This window comes from Cryptococcus neoformans, chromosome 10 (assembly GCF_000149245.1).
Source record: "Cryptococcus neoformans var. grubii H99 chromosome 10, complete sequence".
Classification (NCBI taxonomy): Eukaryota; Fungi; Basidiomycota; class Tremellomycetes; order Tremellales; family Cryptococcaceae; genus Cryptococcus; species Cryptococcus neoformans.
The window spans coordinates 420,266-435,885 of record NC_026754.1 but is presented as its reverse complement, the minus strand read 5'-3'; the positions used below and the strand labels follow the sequence as shown (position 1 = coordinate 435,885).

General features: G+C 47.8%; 7 protein-coding genes and 1 non-coding gene; 5 read left to right on the top strand and 3 right to left on the bottom strand.

The window, feature by feature from the left end:
• Window positions 1–2: 2 nt before the first annotated feature.
• Window positions 3–1,611, top strand: CNAG_04776 (homoserine dehydrogenase). XM_012196809.1 has 4 exons: window positions 3–699; window positions 753–1,051; window positions 1,114–1,255; window positions 1,315–1,611. Exons 1-4 carry the CDS (start codon window positions 61–63, stop codon window positions 1,360–1,362), a joined length of 1,128 nt encoding a protein of 375 aa, XP_012052199.1. The 5' UTR covers window positions 3–60; the 3' UTR covers window positions 1,363–1,611.
• On the bottom strand, window positions 1,502–3,172 carry CNAG_04777 (S-adenosylmethionine-dependent methyltransferase). XM_012196573.1 has 8 exons: window positions 2,945–3,172; window positions 2,806–2,897; window positions 2,625–2,752; window positions 2,540–2,572; window positions 2,388–2,489; window positions 2,050–2,325; window positions 1,744–1,995; window positions 1,502–1,683 (listed from the first exon to the last, which is right to left on the bottom strand). The coding sequence occupies exons 1-8, from the start codon at window positions 3,148–3,150 to the stop codon at window positions 1,612–1,614; spliced, it is 1,161 nt and encodes a 386-aa protein (XP_012051963.1). The 5' UTR covers window positions 3,151–3,172; the 3' UTR covers window positions 1,502–1,611.
• Window positions 3,173–3,331: 159 nt separating this feature from the next.
• CNAG_07851 (isocitrate dehydrogenase, NAD-dependent) lies at window positions 3,332–5,337 on the top strand. XM_012196927.1 has 8 exons: window positions 3,332–3,459; window positions 3,582–3,629; window positions 3,745–3,958; window positions 4,012–4,304; window positions 4,373–4,555; window positions 4,613–4,699; window positions 4,757–4,955; window positions 5,020–5,337. Exons 1-8 carry the CDS (start codon window positions 3,400–3,402, stop codon window positions 5,070–5,072), a joined length of 1,137 nt encoding a protein of 378 aa, XP_012052317.1. The 5' UTR covers window positions 3,332–3,399; the 3' UTR covers window positions 5,073–5,337.
• Window positions 5,338–5,788: 451 nt separating this feature from the next.
• On the top strand, window positions 5,789–6,113 carry CNAG_07850 (hypothetical protein; the record flags this gene model as incomplete). Its single annotated transcript, XM_012196926.1, has 2 exons — window positions 5,789–5,842; window positions 5,907–6,113. 2 exons carry the CDS (start codon window positions 5,789–5,791, stop codon window positions 6,111–6,113), a joined length of 261 nt encoding a protein of 86 aa, XP_012052316.1.
• A 1,375-nt stretch (window positions 6,114–7,488) lies between these two features.
• Window positions 7,489–8,158, bottom strand: CNAG_12904. The gene is made up of 2 exons (XR_001046196.1): window positions 7,911–8,158; window positions 7,489–7,813 (listed from the first exon to the last, which is right to left on the bottom strand). It is a non-coding gene; the product is annotated as a hypothetical RNA (non-coding RNA).
• CNAG_07849 (hypothetical protein) lies at window positions 7,636–9,093 on the top strand (the record flags this gene model as incomplete). Its single annotated transcript, XM_012196572.1, has 4 exons — window positions 7,636–7,738; window positions 7,833–8,098; window positions 8,568–8,778; window positions 8,835–9,093. Exons 1-4 carry the CDS (start codon window positions 7,671–7,673, stop codon window positions 9,091–9,093), a joined length of 804 nt encoding a protein of 267 aa, XP_012051962.1. The 5' UTR covers window positions 7,636–7,670.
• Window positions 9,094–9,809: 716 nt separating this feature from the next.
• Window positions 9,810–12,696, top strand: CNAG_07848 (hypothetical protein). Its single transcript, XM_012196571.1, has 6 exons — window positions 9,810–10,907; window positions 10,964–11,180; window positions 11,230–11,293; window positions 11,345–11,794; window positions 11,846–12,352; window positions 12,407–12,696. The coding sequence occupies exons 1-5, from the start codon at window positions 9,867–9,869 to the stop codon at window positions 12,222–12,224; spliced, it is 2,151 nt and encodes a 716-aa protein (XP_012051961.1). The 5' UTR covers window positions 9,810–9,866; the 3' UTR covers window positions 12,225–12,352; window positions 12,407–12,696.
• Window positions 12,564–15,612, bottom strand: CNAG_04781 (hypothetical protein). 3 transcript variants are annotated; one of them, XM_012196810.1, is made up of 3 exons: window positions 15,452–15,612; window positions 15,292–15,394; window positions 12,564–15,211 (listed from the first exon to the last, which is right to left on the bottom strand). In XM_012196810.1, the coding sequence occupies exon 3, from the start codon at window positions 14,180–14,182 to the stop codon at window positions 12,767–12,769; it is 1,416 nt and encodes a 471-aa protein (XP_012052200.1). In that variant the 5' UTR covers window positions 14,183–15,211; window positions 15,292–15,394; window positions 15,452–15,612; the 3' UTR covers window positions 12,564–12,766. The 3 variants fall into 3 exon arrangements, with proteins under 3 accessions (XP_012052200.1, XP_012052202.1, XP_012052201.1); XM_012196812.1 differs by having other exon boundaries at window positions 12,564–15,397; window positions 15,448–15,612; XM_012196811.1 differs by having other exon boundaries at window positions 12,564–15,397.
• Window positions 15,613–15,620: the final 8 nt, after the last annotated feature.

The following is a 15,620-nucleotide window of genomic DNA, read 5'->3' as shown; positions in this document are numbered from 1 at the left end:
CGTTTGAATGAAAAAAGCATCTGTACAGATATACTCTACACTTTCCCTGTACACCACACAATGTCCTCCGTTGTCGTTCCCCGTCCCATCCCCGTCGCGCTCCTTGGTCTCGGTGGCGTCGGCAAGGCCATCCTCTCCCAGCTCCTCTCCCCTCCCCTCTCTGCCCAATTCCAGCTCGTCCTCATCGCCAACTCTCGTCAGTCCCTCTCGCTTCCCCTCCCTGCTGCCCCCATCACCCCCGCCAACTTCCAGTCCATCCTGGAGAAACACGGTGCACCTCTTAACGTCACCTCCGTCATCTCCGTCCTCTCAACCCACCCCGACGCTCCCGGTATCTTTATCGACTCTACCGGCTCCGATGTAATCCCCGCCATGTACCCCCAAATCCTCTCCATGGGCGTTCACATCGTCACCCCGAACAAAAAGGGTTTCTCCGCTTCCGAGGCTCTCTACAAGGCCATTGCTGAGAAGAGCTTCCCCAACACTCCTTCTTTAGCCTATGGCGAGTCTACTGTCGGCGCGGGTTTGCCGATCATCCAGACTTTGAAGGACTTGGTCGCTACCGGCGATGAGATTGAGAAAATTGAGGGTGTCTTCAGTGGCACTTTGAGTTATATCTTCAACGAGTTCAGCAAGCCTGAAGGTGGAAACGTCAAGTTCTCCGAGGTTGTCAAGGTTGCCAAGGAGAAGGGCTACACTGTGAGTTGTGTCTTTTTAGGAGTTTGGATACATATTGACCTTGGCGTCTATAGGAGCCTGATCCTCGAGATGATCTCTCTGGTACCGACGTCGCCCGAAAGCTCTCCATCCTCTCCCGACTCGTTCCCACCGCTCCCGCTCTCCCCCAAGGCTACGCTTCCATCCCTACCCAATCTCTCGTTCCTGATGTCCTCTCCGACGCTTCTACTAAGGAGGAGTACCTTGAGCGACTCGAGGAGGGTGACGAGTTCTTTGCCAACCTCAGGGAGGAGGCCAAGAAGGAGGGTCAGGTGGTGAGATATGTTGGTGTTATTGACGTCAAGTCTGGCAAGGTTGAAGCCAAGTTGGGCAAGTGAGTTGCCTTTTCCCTTTAAAACCGCGGGATACAGGAGAAAAGCTGACAGGGCCTATCAGGTACCCCGCGGACCACGCTTTCGCTACCGCTCTCAAGGGATCTGACAACATCATCTCTTTCACCACCAAGAGATACTCTCCTCGGCCCCTTATCATCCAAGGCGCCGGCGCCGGTGCTGATGTTACCGCTATGGGCGTTACTGTAAGTCTCTTTTTGCTATTCATTTATGGACCGAAGATGATTTAACTTTTCATTTGTAGTCCGACATGGTCAAAATCTACGAGAGGCTCGCAGTTCCTCGTATCTAAAAGTATGAATAAGCAGTAGTAATTGGGGGTTTGAGGGTTTCAAGCATGCAGAATCGTTAAATAGTCAGTTGGAGATGTATGGTCTGATTGGAAGTCAATGATTGATGCTTGGAGAAAAAAAAAAGAAAATAGTGAACGTCTCCAGGTCACATGATGTAATGCAAATGCCCATGATAGTACAAGTGTATACAGATATATAAGCTATATATGCTCTATCCAAAGCCCCTATGATGTTACTATTGACTGACATTAGGCCAGTTTTTTTGCCTTGACCTGCATCCAAATCCTGTACATGGTCAATCGTTCTTTACGGTTAACCAACTGCATAAATTTATTAGTACCGACCTGATGCACACCCCGCGTTTAGCAAAAAACACTTACCAATCGCCTATCCTCTCCCAACTGCTGAATCTCAAACATATTCTTCGCTCCGCCCTCCACTCTTCCTTCTGGCGGCTGCAACAACATTCCTTCCAATTCCTCTTTTTCAAAAAAGTACACTCTTGTACCATCGCCTCGGATGTACAGATTAGGTGTCTCAGGGTCGAGAAGACGGTTCTTCTTGATACGTAATTGGGCGAGATCATGTCGCCCATAGTCCCGGATGAGAAGGAGACCACCCGGTTTGAGAGCCTAAAAGGATGCTATCAGTATTGACATCGTAAAAAAATAGGTTTAGTGACGTACAGTATAGAGATTATGTATAGCTTGCTTCCATTCGCGAGGATGAAGTGCAGAGAGCACAAAGATGACGGAAATCACGTCGACAGAGCCGGGTGTGATGCCTTCAGGAAGATAATAAGTGGGTTGCTCTTCGATTGACAATGAAGATAATTGATCTCCTGGGAATGCGGAAGCTGATGGAGATGGTATTGAAGGGGGAGAAGGTTTGGAGGTGATGTCCCAGACGGAGGCATGCAAGGTACCGAGCCCGTGTTCGGCTTTAGGGTACATTTTGTTGGCCTACAGGGCTTGTTAGTCGGCTCCCCCCGTTGTAGCTCCTCATAATATGCGCATGGACTGACCTTGACGACTTTAACGGCTGTCGCAGAGTAGTCGGTGGCATAAACGTTCAACTCGGGGTTTTCATTTCGCATCAAGAGAGGGAACACGGTATTTCCTGCGCCCTGCATCGAATTGTCAATTGAAAAGGCGGGTAGCTCCAAAAAAAACATACGCATCCTACTTCAAGGACCGTCTTTGGCCCAGCCTTGGTTACGCGTTAATAGCAGATCACAACCTTTCATTCACAGTCCACTCACATCCGCCTCGCTGCAGGCTACAAGCTCCGGAAATTCCAATCTTAACCATCCCCTGTCCTTGAAGAATCCGTCTTCGTGTTGAGAGTAAAATTTGTCCCAGTAATGGGCAGGCTTAGCGTTGTATTCGTCTACCGGGCAATAGATTAGTATCAGAACACTAGCAGTGCAGATATGGTATCACCTCTTTTCTCTTCGGCGACAGGACTTGATCGGTGAAGCTCCATGACCTTTTCTGCTCTTTCCTTGAAATCTTCTGGGAGCGTTACATGGTCCCTAACTATTGTCAGTATTCCTGGAACTTATTTCAGTTATGTACCTACCAAGCATTATGGTTAAAAACATCATCGTCGTCCTTAAGCACCCTTGCGCCAAACGTTGCGCCTACAGGAGGTCCGTGTGGCTTGAGCCACTTATCGGCGACGGTCTTCCTTGATTTCTCTTGCTGATGCTGCTGGAGCTCCATTGCTGTAGAGTATATCGTGCGTGATTTTGAGCTGAATATATAGCTGTGTGCTCTTGTGAGCATAGCGTTTGTGTCTGCATGCGGGGCACAAAAGTTGAAGTAGTGATTAGAAAAAGTTGTATTGAGTCCAGGCACGATCTAATCCGTGTCGGCGGTAATCGGCCGAGTTGCACCGTGGGTCCTTTGGCGATTGTCCCTGACGTACGTCCAAGAAGGAGCGAAAACGACCAGCGAGAGCAGCATACGACATTTCTTTTGTTTCCCTGTATATCTCTCCAGCTTTACACTTAGCAAAAATAATAACATAACACAATGCTCGCCAACTCTATCAGGTCTTCTGTTGCCGGCTCTCTGAGGAATGCTTCCGCCAAGGTAAGCTCACCACAACGTCCCACTTTCATTGGGCGCATTCGGGCCCGATAAACAGCGCTAACAATGTCTCTATGTCTCCCACTTGTGTTCCTTTCGCCATGATCTGTCTCCCACCATTGCAGCGCGTTCCTGTCGCCCGAACCATGGCCACTCTTGTCGACGAGAAGAGGGTGAGTTGCTCGTTGCCAACATTCGGCATCGGCATTGTTCGGCCTTCTAGAGCCTGGCTACGCGTGCAACCTCAAATATGATAAACAGGCCAAGTACTAACATGCCGTCCTTCAGCTCCCTTCCAAGTTTGGCGGCAAATACACTGTCACTCTCATCCCTGGTGATGGTATCGGTCAGGAGGTTGCCGACTCTGTCAAGGAGGTCTTCGACGCCCTTAAGGTGCCCGTTCAATGGGAGCAGTACAATGTCTCTGGTGAGACCACTGGTGGCGAAGCTCTCTTCCAGGAGGCGATGGACAGCTTGAAGAGGAACAAGGTTGGATTGAAGGGTATGTATATCCCTTATTCGGCTCTTGCAGCGTACGCTGACCACACAAAAAAGGTATTCTTTACACCCCCGTCGACCAAAGCGGTCACAACTCCTGGAACGTCGCTATGCGACAACAACTCGACATCTACGCTTCCGTCGTTGTCTGCAAATCTCTGCCCGGCTTGGCCACTCGACATTCTAACGTCGACTTTGCTATTATCCGTGAGAACACTGAGGGCGAGTACTCTGGTCTTGAACACCAGTCTTTCCCCGGCGTCGTTGAGTCCTTGAAGGTCTCTACCAGGGCCAAGGCCGAGCGAATCGCTAGGTTCGCCTTCGACTTTGCCCTTAAGAACAACAGGAAGGTTCGTATTTCCTCTGCACTGTTTTTATACTGTTTTGATAACTTGGCTGACGCCTGTGAAACGAGTAGAAGGTCACTTGTGTCCACAAGGCTAACATTATGAAGCTCGGTGACGGTCTTTTCCTCAACACCTGCAAACGAGTCGCCGAGCAGGAGTATGGCCACACCGGCATCAAGTTTGAGTCTATGATTGTCGACAACACTGCTATGCAGCTTGTCTCTAAGCCTCAGCAATTCGATGTTATGGTTATGGTGGGTATTTTGGATTTGTATTGCTTTTAAAGATGGTAATGCTGACCTCCTTGGCAGCCCAACTTGTACGGCGCCATCTCCACAAACATTGGTTCCGCCCTCGTCGGTGGTCCCGGTATCACCCCTGGTTGCAACTTTGGCCGAGTACGTCGCCTTTCCAAATCGGTCTGTTTGACATGCTGACTTTGTTTCTAACCATAGGAATACGCCCTTTTCGAACCTGGATGCCGTCACGTCGGTAAGGACATCATGGGCACCAACAAGGCCAATCCTATCGCTCTTATGCTCTCTGCTACTATGATGCTCCGACACCTCGGTCTCGAGAGCCAGGCTAACCTCATCGCCGGTGCCACTTACGATCTCGTCAAGGAGGGCAAGGTCAGGACTGCTGACATTGGCGGTTAGTTTTTCAACCAGCATTATGTGTCGGTGAATATGTTACTGATATGGGTCGCTTCTTGCAGGTAACTCTACCACCACTGACGTCACCAAGGCTTTGATCAACAGGCTTCTCTAAAGGATCGAGGGATCTGGTGTAGGGCTGGGTTGGAGTTAGATAAACAACAAAAACCATGCACATCGTGCGGATAGACATTGTTGCAACACAGAATATTTTAACGTTTCAAGGTGTTCGGTCTCATCTTAATACACACACGCCAGTAATAGCGTCAAAAGGCGATGTTTGGCTTTGTGTAATCATCTGTGCAATCACCATCAACAACGAGGAGAAAACAGATAAAATGATTGTCCAAAGACGTAAGCATTGATATGTAAGGTGTAAGGCGCAAGGTGCAAGGTGTCAGGCATGTGGCTGCTTGGACAATGATTGAAATGATGAAAATGGCTGATTTCCATCAACCGAGCGATCGCCCGATTTCTGGAATTCATGCTCTGAAAACGCAAATCGTAAGAAGGAAGAAGGAACGGGGAATGATGGGGAGGACTGCTCTACGAGATGAAATATTCAAACGGATAGGTCAATTAAATGAATGAGCTACCTCCTTCCTCCTCATTCTTCTATCAGTATGTGGGGATATGAACTCATCAAATGCGATCCTCTGGAACAGCTGTCGTTATATATAGAGCTATAAATCGCAGAAAATGCTGCAGCCCCAAGATCAAATATTCAATCTTTATCACCGTCCGTTCACAGTGCATTGAGGCTTCTTGGGCATCATCTCATCGCTGGCCGCCTTCGTTGGAACGGTATTTCATAGCCAGCAGATCATTTGCATGGCCGATCCATATGGACCCTATATCCCTGATCCAAATGATGGGTACATCAACGTGAGTTGTAACTGCCTAGATTTGCCAGTGCCAATTGTTTATGAAAGCTGATCTGATGAGGTAGAACATACGCTATGTTGGAGAAGGCATTGAACGCATTAACAGCCACGAGGATTTTAACCAAGTTGTAGCCTGTATACAACGCTTTTTCGCAGATACGCTTCTTCCCACGTTCTTCTCAAAGAAGCTTCTTAAATCACGCTCATCCCATCCGATCCTCAAGAAGAAACTTCTGCTTCGCAAGGTCCATATGTCACCTTCTACCTGTTAGAAGAAGGTCAAAAGTGCATGCAGGTCAGTGACCCTGATGGAGGTGGATTCCCCTACTTGTATACTCTGTTGGTCATAAACTGTCTGCCACAGCCTTGTACGACGTATGAGGAAGATTGGATCGAGGTATGGAGAGGGTTGGGACAGCCCGTATAAGGGATGAATGGTTTTTTTCGACAACTGTGCCGCAAAAGTGAGATGGCGGCCGCATTGTGCAGCTCGTTGACTGCGTCCCTGGATTTTCTTTTACTTCAATTCCTGACTGGGTGACGAATTTGCAAAGAAAACAGATAAGACAAGGGACAGCGAATTTGACCTTGTGGGATAGGGGAGGCGAACAGCCATGGGATATCGCGTCGGTTTCGGTCAACAAGAACGTTCGCCGCGGCGATCATGACCTCTTGAAGATGAGATAAAGATCAGTAGAAAGCTGATTAAGACATGAAGTTTCGGTTTGTTCTCTTCCCTCTATCGCCATTTTGCCCTAATTATGGCTTTCCAATTGCTATTACACCGTGCAAAACCGTAACCGCCGACGTTCCCGATGTTGCCTTGGAAGAATAACAGACAATGGGACGTTAAAGTAAGTCCGCCCTGAGAAGATACTCCATCATTCGCGCTATTCAACCTGCCAACACATGTAGAAATTGACGTTATCCAGGCGGGCATAGACGGCCTTCCAAGCTAGATGCATATCTACAATGTGATAGTCATCATGTGAGGATATTTCTCTACTGTTCGTCAGCGTCTTTGTCATTGATCTATAGACTAAACCTACTAACCATTAAGTTAGTAAGCAGACGGGTGGGGGTCAGTGGCTGGAGACATCTTCGATCTACTTGATATGGAGACAAAATGGCTAGGTAACAGCTCAGGAAACGTTATCAAAACCAGTCATGCGCTAGGCTTTTTCGAGACCGATATCCTAGACGTTTGCGCCTTGTTCCCTCATCCACTAAGGTGTCTGTAAGTATATCCTTATCTGTTCGTCGGGTGTTGTCTGCCTTGTTAATAGAGGGAAGAGGGACCCAAGAATACAGCTCATTTGCTCTCACGGGTACTGAAGGCCAAAGGGGCAAAAAAAGAGTCCGAGCGAGTCCGGATGAACATCATGAGGATTGAGTTAATATTGTCTAACCTCCCTTTGGTTTCAGGAGTGGGACCCGGTAATTAATAGTATTGGGGCGTTAAAGTACTTTGATGGGCTTATTCGAATGCTTAGGACCGGCACAAAAAAGTTGTTGAGGGGTAAAAAAACGAGCGCAAATCGGGTGACTACCGCCGGACATTCATGTAATCGTTGATCCTCCCGTCCGTTCGGCACAGTCAGTGGTGGAACAGTCACCGACGGAAGTGCATCATAATAATAGGTTATTACGTACAAACCCGTAGAGAAATCACCGAGGGTTCGGTTATAACTCCGAGCGTTCGGTCGTCAGTAAATTGGTGACATTATGAGTACAACTCTCCTCCTCCCGGCTTTTACCCTACATTACGTAATGATCCATTCCCGTACCGAACGGCCCAATAGCACTACAAAGGCCAAAAAGGGAGAAGGATGATAGCGAATGAAGACGAGGGTTGTCTGAAAGGGCCAGGGCCATTGCAATCCCTAACAGATTCCTCGTGAGTTTGTAAACCATTATCAAGGTATAGACCTGGCGGCCATAACATCTACATCTCGCGGCCAGTCATGCAGACCTAACGGACCTCCGATCAGCTCTCATGGCCATGGAGGAAGAGGACTCAACAAGAAACACGAGTTCCATAAAGAATACAAGGAACTGAAAATGACTACCTTAAGTTTGGAACGGGAGCGGTTGGCTGGCGACAAGGCCAGACGTGATTGGGAAGAACAGGCCCTAGAAGAGCACCGGAGGACGGAGAGGAGGATGAAGGAAGAGGAGATGGAATGCAGGCAGAAGGAAGTGTCTGCAAGGAAGGCGCGTCGATTTTTGAGATTGCACGCTTCGCCTTGGCTTCTGTGTTAGGTAACACGGTAGGGGCGTACAAGAAAGCAGTTGCCTTGTACGAATCTCGAAGCAGACAGATCGGAGGGAAAGAAAATTCATATTAGTCAATAGCGGATGATGTAAAAAATAACATGTGTCAAAATTGCTATGATTTATCATCCATTTTTCAGATTTAATATGGGGCGTGTTTATCCAATGTATCGCCTCGCAAACGCATCATCTGCCGAACAAGGTGCTTCTTTCTGGTCAACTCTCCCTCCCGGGGTGACCGTTGGTCATCGTCCACCAACATGTCATGATAGTGCTGTGCCTCCCACTCTTCGATGTCGCCGATTGTGACAAGTAGACTGTGAAGCACCATTGAGGAGACGATCATCTGCATTCTACTTTCGCTCTCGGTCTGGTGGCTTTGGGGTTAAAATAAGCCTACAATGGATTGGCGACTGTGTTATCTATCAAACTTCGGTACTTACAGCCTCCAGGTACTTCCCCGAGAACTCCCCTGCCCGCCTATACATGGTGGCAACTCGATGTCGTTCTGAATCCGGCATCGGCCATGATGCATTCGTTTGCAGAGAAGTACTGCTCTTGCTTCTGGAACATTTTCAAGTTGCCTTGGATGCAACTGGCTGACCCTGGAAAGCCAATTTGGGCAAGGCGAAAACGGCAGAGGTCGTCGGCGATGACCAACACGTTAGTACCGTAGGTATAATGATGGCACCGGAAGGTCTCTGAATCATCAAGGCTAGGATGCATTTTGAAGTGAACATGCGTGTCGTCCATGACTCGGCAACAATTGGGGATCTTGTAATGCTCCTCGAACCAATGAGATATGCGACACCTCTCAGCTTCATCAGGTCAGTAGATGAACCTCTGTGTATTCTCGATAATGGCGGTCACGGCACGGTTACACCATTCTTGAATAGTACCAACTATCTCAGCCAAGCGTCAGCACCTGCTTTCGCCGATGGGGCGTCCTTCTCATTCCCCCCAGTATCTTCTCACTAAGAGATCACTACCATCATTTCCGACCAGGATTAAGACTGTTCGGGTAAAAATGGGAAGGCGAGATAGATTTGACAACATTTTTCGACATAATGAAGTTGGGCAATGAAGATAGAATCCTGGTGAGGTTGATGTTGCATGGTTGTGATTTGTGGTTTGTGGTTCCTCACGCTGTACCCAGCCTTGGTATTAACCGAGTGTTCTTCAGCCTAACTTTCTGAATCGGATTGGGGCAGGGTGATGTATAAAGGCTATGGCCGTAGAAGATATACAGATGAAAAACTTTTTCATCAAGAGAAGTTCCTCACTCAAGTACGACTCGCTCATTTACATACAGGGATCTTCACCTTTTCCAACTGGCTTCTATTCATGACGGATAGAGTCACGGTGTTAGTCCATCTGCGCTGTTTCAAAGCTGTTACAGCTCAGGGAAGGAGCCGACTGGGAAGCCAGTAGCACTTGGGAGGATAAGTCTGTAGTTGTGTTTGCTCGCGAGCATGAGTGAAAGTTGAAGGGCCCGAAGGGGACCAAGGCATAGTATATCAGATACGCAGGGTGGTTTGGATGGCATATGCGATGTCTGAACGACCGACAAACTTGAATGTCCCAGCCGGCGGTCCCTTTGTTTGCGCCATGATGTGTTACGTAAATGTACCGTACTCCGGCCCAAGCAAGAAGCAGTCGGCGTGTCCGTCATGATGGCGAAGGATTTCATCCATCGAACATTAATATTTCTTTTCTCTCTCTCTCGTCCCAGAAGCCATGGAAAGCCCACAATGACCACTCCACCCCAGCTACCAGAACTTTCGCGACGCCGCTTCGGCTCCTTCGGCGGCTCCAGGTCTTCAGCACCACCACAACGACCGTCCTCTTCGGCTTCGAATACCTCCACATCCCCCGTGCCCACCCCATCACCCAACCTTATGCCTCCTCCACCTCAGCGCACCCGTTCAGCATCATCCACATCATCCAGCCAGGCAAATAATGCTGCAGCATTTGATATTACCCAGGCGGCGGACAAGGCGCACCAGTGGCTTTCCAATTGGGCACCTCGAGGTGAAGGTAGAGGAAGAGAGTTTCTTATCAATGGGCTGAATGGCGTAGCAAGTGTGGCCAGTACAGTATCCAGTGGTCTCAATGTCAGGCACGAGAAGGATAGAGATGTCCACCGGTCATTAAGCTTCCTAGGTCCGTCGACCTCTAATTCTGTCTCACCATCTACTAGCCCCGAAGGGAGATTTCACGTGTCCACATCTCCTCCTGGGCCCATCCATACTCAGTCTACCCCCCAATTTGGGGTGACGCAGCCAGAATCTTTGGTATCAAATGGTACTCGGAAGGTACTGCCCCCGGCAAATCTGGCAAGGCTTGGTCACGCGGCCACGACTAACTCGACACCAACTATCTCGTCTGGACCTAGTGCGGTTCATCAACAAAGACCTGCTACGCTTCATTCAGGAAGCACAGCCTCATTACCTTCTGCCAACCATCGTTCAAGTATTCATGGACCATCGCATCTCGGTCCCAATTCCCCAACGCACCGACGAACATCCTCCAGCCATTCAAATCACCGTCCATTTCCGTTTGCCAATGGGTCGCATGGAATGAGCAGTAAATCATCCTCAATGTCAAGGTCTAGCTCCATGACAGGAGTATCAGCGGGGCCTTATATGAGAAATCTGGGGACGCCTTACAAAATCGGATTTCAGCCACAAGGAGTGAGGAATGATAGAACAGAAGAGTATATGGAAGCCAGGAGAGCAGTGGAAGCTGGCAGAGAGGTCGAGGAAGGTCGATTGAGTAGACGTTGGGCTAAGGTATGGATGTTTTTGCTCAATTTCCGCAAATATGCTCATACAAGGAACAATCCTAGCTTGTCGATTTACATTTCAACCCAACTGTATCTCAAGCAGCAGCTCCAACAATGACCAGATCATCATCCTCGAACTTTTCATTATCGTCATTGGGTCAAGATAGACGACGATCACTTCTCTCGTTCGAGGGTGCCCTTGACGCGATGAAGCAAAAGGACATCTTTAAGGGTTTCAAGGCTGGCTCAGGTCCTGGAGGTGATGAAGGGCGAAAACGAGGTGAGTTTCCATCTGGTAGATCAGCTGGGTGAAGCTTAAGCTATATTAGCGGTCGAACAGGCCATAGTGAAGTGGGAAGATGATTCAGAGGTACGGAAATGCCGGATATGCGCGTAGGTCTACATATTAGTAAGCATTGGCGGCCTAGCTGATTCAATATATAGATCCTCCTTCTCCTTATCTAATCGTAAGCATCATTGCCGCCTTTGCGGTCGCATAGTATGCTCCCTTCCACCGACCCCCCCAGCACTTCTGGCAGTACAAATACAGCTGTTCGCCCCTGCAGATCCGAATGCAACGTCTACTCAGACACAAGCTGGCCTGCCGTCTGGTACGCGACGTGAAAAATGTTCTCTGCTGCTGGTAGCCGATTGGAAAACTGGACGGGGAGAAGAGGTGGAGGAAGGTTTTGTGGGATGGATGAGGATGGAGGATGGGGAGGGATCCGGAGAAGGCCAGGCAATTCAGAGAAGGCGGAAGAGTCAGCCTGAAGATGGAATCGGCGCTGTTAGAAGCGGCGACGCTCCTACGCAAAATATACCTCTGCCCCAGCAACCGAAAGAGGTACAAGTCAAGGGTATGAGGGTTTGCAGAGAGTGTTGGGCCGTAGTCTCGTAAGTTGTCGATGTAGTCATGCACACCACAACAACTAATAAGCACCTCAGACGGAAACAAAAGATGCAAGACCGACAGCGAGTCACAGGTTTTGCTCGTCTCTATCAGGCACTGCGCACTCTTCAAGCGGAGATTGAGGATCTCGCAGCTGATTTCGAAGAACAGCTTTCCGAGCTTGTTTCATCCACAGACCCTATCGAACCACCCGACGAGCTCCTCACCCTACATCGACAACTTATAGCTCTGTTCACTCAATATGAACAACTCTCTAAAAGGATAAGTGGCCTTCCATGTCAAGAAAATGGTTCGCAGGCTTCGGTACAGAGCGCGATTGCTAGGAGTGCTGCTGTCTTTATGACAAAGGAGATGGTTAAATTACAGGCTATACAATCATTGCAGAAACGGTCGTCAGAAGCGAAGAAGAAATGACTATTTATCAGTGGGACAACTTTGGGGCAATTGGAAAAAGAAGGAGTGGCGAGTGATGCCGGAGATGGTGTAATGGAGGACGTTGCGATCATGCTACAGCCCCTATTGGAGCAGGAAGCTCAATTGGAGTGAGTTATGGCATCGATATCTTTGTAATCCAATCAGTTAACCCTCTTGTTCAGATCATATATTGCTGATGCAACTGCTCAAAGGAAGTATGAAGACAGCAAGGCCTTGCAAAGTGCTTTGAAGGAAATTAGGACCGAGATCGAGAGGATCACTGAAAAGGCTAATTGTTAATTGTCATAAATAAGGTAAAGTAGATCGCTACCATTGTACATATGTCTGTATATTCTGAGATTTTTCCTACTGAGGACTGCCATCTGACATGTAACCTTTTCACCTTAGAAATCAAATTATTTTGTATTTTCAATGTCAGTATATGCAATCTACAAATAAGTCATGTTGCAAAGTATAACATCGCTTCTCTACAATCTTCATTACTGCGTCCGGCGTAGGTATATTTCATCACTTCATTCAACTCAGATGTAGAGCAAAGCGGCGGCAGTCTCAAATTCGTTGTTGCCTTCTGAAGCGTTGGAGTGTCCCAGAGATCTAAGCACTTCCTCTTCATCCTTGGGCCAAAAAGATTTGATCGTGACTGGTCCATCCAAGTCGGATTCTTCAACCAAGTGGAATTGGACGTTTCGCAGATCAGTTTCACGCCCGTCATGTATCATGCCCAAGTCTCTAAATGGGGAAAGTTCCGTCCCAAAAGCCTTATGGGTGGCATTTCCAATCATATCATCAAGAGCGGAATAGTAAGCATAGAGACCTTTGCTATATGGCTTCGAAGAAGGGATCGAAAGAGCCTCGGTCAAATCGACATCTTCCCAGCGTTTTTTGTTTGGACTAGTGGCATTTGTGAGGTAAGAAGAGATAATCTTGCTCACCATTTCCTGGGAAGGCCCGAATTCGTAACATCCAGGGGCGCTTTTGAAAAGTCTCTCGTCTGGCTTCGATAGGCTTGGAAGTTCCTTGCCAGTAGCCTTTTTATATGAAGCGGCTAGTTCTTCCAACTTGACTTTATTACTTTCGATGGAACGAATGATTGAGTCGTTCGTAACCTGACCATTAGGGTGAGAGGATGCTAATATTGTACCGGAAAGCTTCCAATCTTTCTGGTTCATACCAGCATACGGACCAAAACTGAGCCTGAGCTTCGTAATTGGATCCGTCAAATAAGAGGCTTTCGCGTATATTTCCTGAGGTATGACTTTTTCATAGAAGCTCTCAATGCCTTGGCGGTCGTGAGATTGGAAAGATTGCAAGTAGGTATCGTAACCAGAAGGCTCTCCATCTTCTGATGTCTTGCTCGCAGGCAGTAGTTTGCTGTTTATGATCTCTGATATAGTGTGCTTTGCCAATAGGGAGGGGGACGAACAAGTTGGGAGTCCCATAGCTGCCGTTCGTGTTCTACGAAGAGTCTCATTGACGATAACGGACCGGGCCAGCTCATCAAGCCATCTTTTGGGATCCTTGTCTCCAGTAGCGAAGACAGATCCAATATAGACGTCAGTATCGTACATTCCAGTTGATGGGTTCTTGCAAGTATCGATGGAAACGTGTTTAGCAGTCTTTTTTTCCATTTCCTTTTCAAATGTATCTGATGCGAGTGAGTCTCGGTACTCATCATACCTAGAAGACTTGTGGTCTTCATCCTCTGGAGATCTCATACGCTTCCAAGCCGAGGGGGACCTGACATCTTTCCAGACGCTTCGCAAAAGCTGATCGTGAGTTGATGCGCCTGAATGGTTCTCAGAAAGATTGGAGAGAGCATTCTCGACATTTGAGAGGATTTCCGCTCTAGTCTTCTCGTCTACGGTAGAATTAGGAATATGCGGATTAGACAGATTAGAGAGTATGTCGGAGATGTTGTTGTTTGAAGCCTGTGACATGATTATTAAGTGAAAGCGTGAGAAGTTGTTTGAACTTTGTGGATGATATGCTGAAGGTGTTCGTTTGTGGTTACAAAACTTTAGGGCAAGGGCACTCGTGAGGCCTTTTATACCTTTTTGTTACAGAGATAGAAGGGACTTTAACGAAGCCCATTGTCAGCGGAAAGTCCGGAAGCTGCAGTGGTTCGGTCATCGAAGATAATTTTCGTCCCGCAAAGGACGGTAATGCAAGCTTAGTGACATTAAGGAGTGGCGATGTGACAAGAGGAGCGAATTCCTGACATGTCAGTTTTTTTCTTCTTAAGCTGAATGGACAGCAGAGATACTCCTTTCTTGTAAACGACGACAGCCTGCACTGACGACGGTCATCTTCCTCTTTTGCTGTCATTTATCTCGCTTCCTTTCGTTGAGTACTATCTGAGGCCAGCACGCTATCCTTTGTCGTGCGTTCACCATATTATTCCAGCAAGGTCATCTTATAAAGGAAGAAGAAGCTTCTGTTTCTGCAGTCGTCCATTAACATTCGGTTACACTAGCTACCTTTTCCAAATTTCCTCAAGGCGGGCCTCACTTATTTCAATACCTTTTGCCATAGTTTGGCTAATAGGCGACTCCGGCACCATGATCTGTGTTCGTAATGCCGTTTACAGTTATACTCTCAGTCAAGTAATCAAGGAAGGCCTGAGGATCTTCCTCTTATGCTGCAAAAAAAGCACCCAATGGTAATGTCCAGCGATTGCCTTTCATAAGTCTGTCGACTGCCGAAAACATGACATAAACGGCAACTCCTCTTCTGACTTCATTGTTGAACATCGAAACAGCGAGGTATCACGGTACTGCCATACTCGGAATCTTGAGCTGTTCTGAATCTGGATCACTCATCATTTTCAAGTATGAGGAGGAGCGCCTCGATCGACATGCGTTTGACGACCCAAATTCGTCATAATGGGAAGTGGCTGACCATATGCGTGACAAATGCTCAAGGCCGGCGGTCGTATTGAGGTCGTCTGGGAGCGTACCTTCTCGTCACTTGTAATGGTAGAGTTGTTCGATACAACGGTGGAAATATCAAATTCAGCCATGATGATGTCAGTAAAGTCTCCGATTACCTTGTCTTTGAGAATCTTTTGTTTGTTGGGTATATCTTTATTGCCAAAACTCTGTCTTATATATTGTGCCCCGATGATGATCGCTATATATACGTACAGAGCCCTTCTTTCCGAACATTAGCATGGGCAGCAGAGAACGAAGTATAGGAAACATACTCACTAAATACGCTCATGGTTCTTCACAAAATATGGCAAGTTCGAGAGGCTTCTTTAAAAACTGGGATGTGAATTATGAGTTGAAAGGAGGACAAAATAAAAGAGAGCACTGCAGGAAAATGAATAGAGAAACGGACGGAAGACCAATCGGATCATGCGCATCTGATGGTACG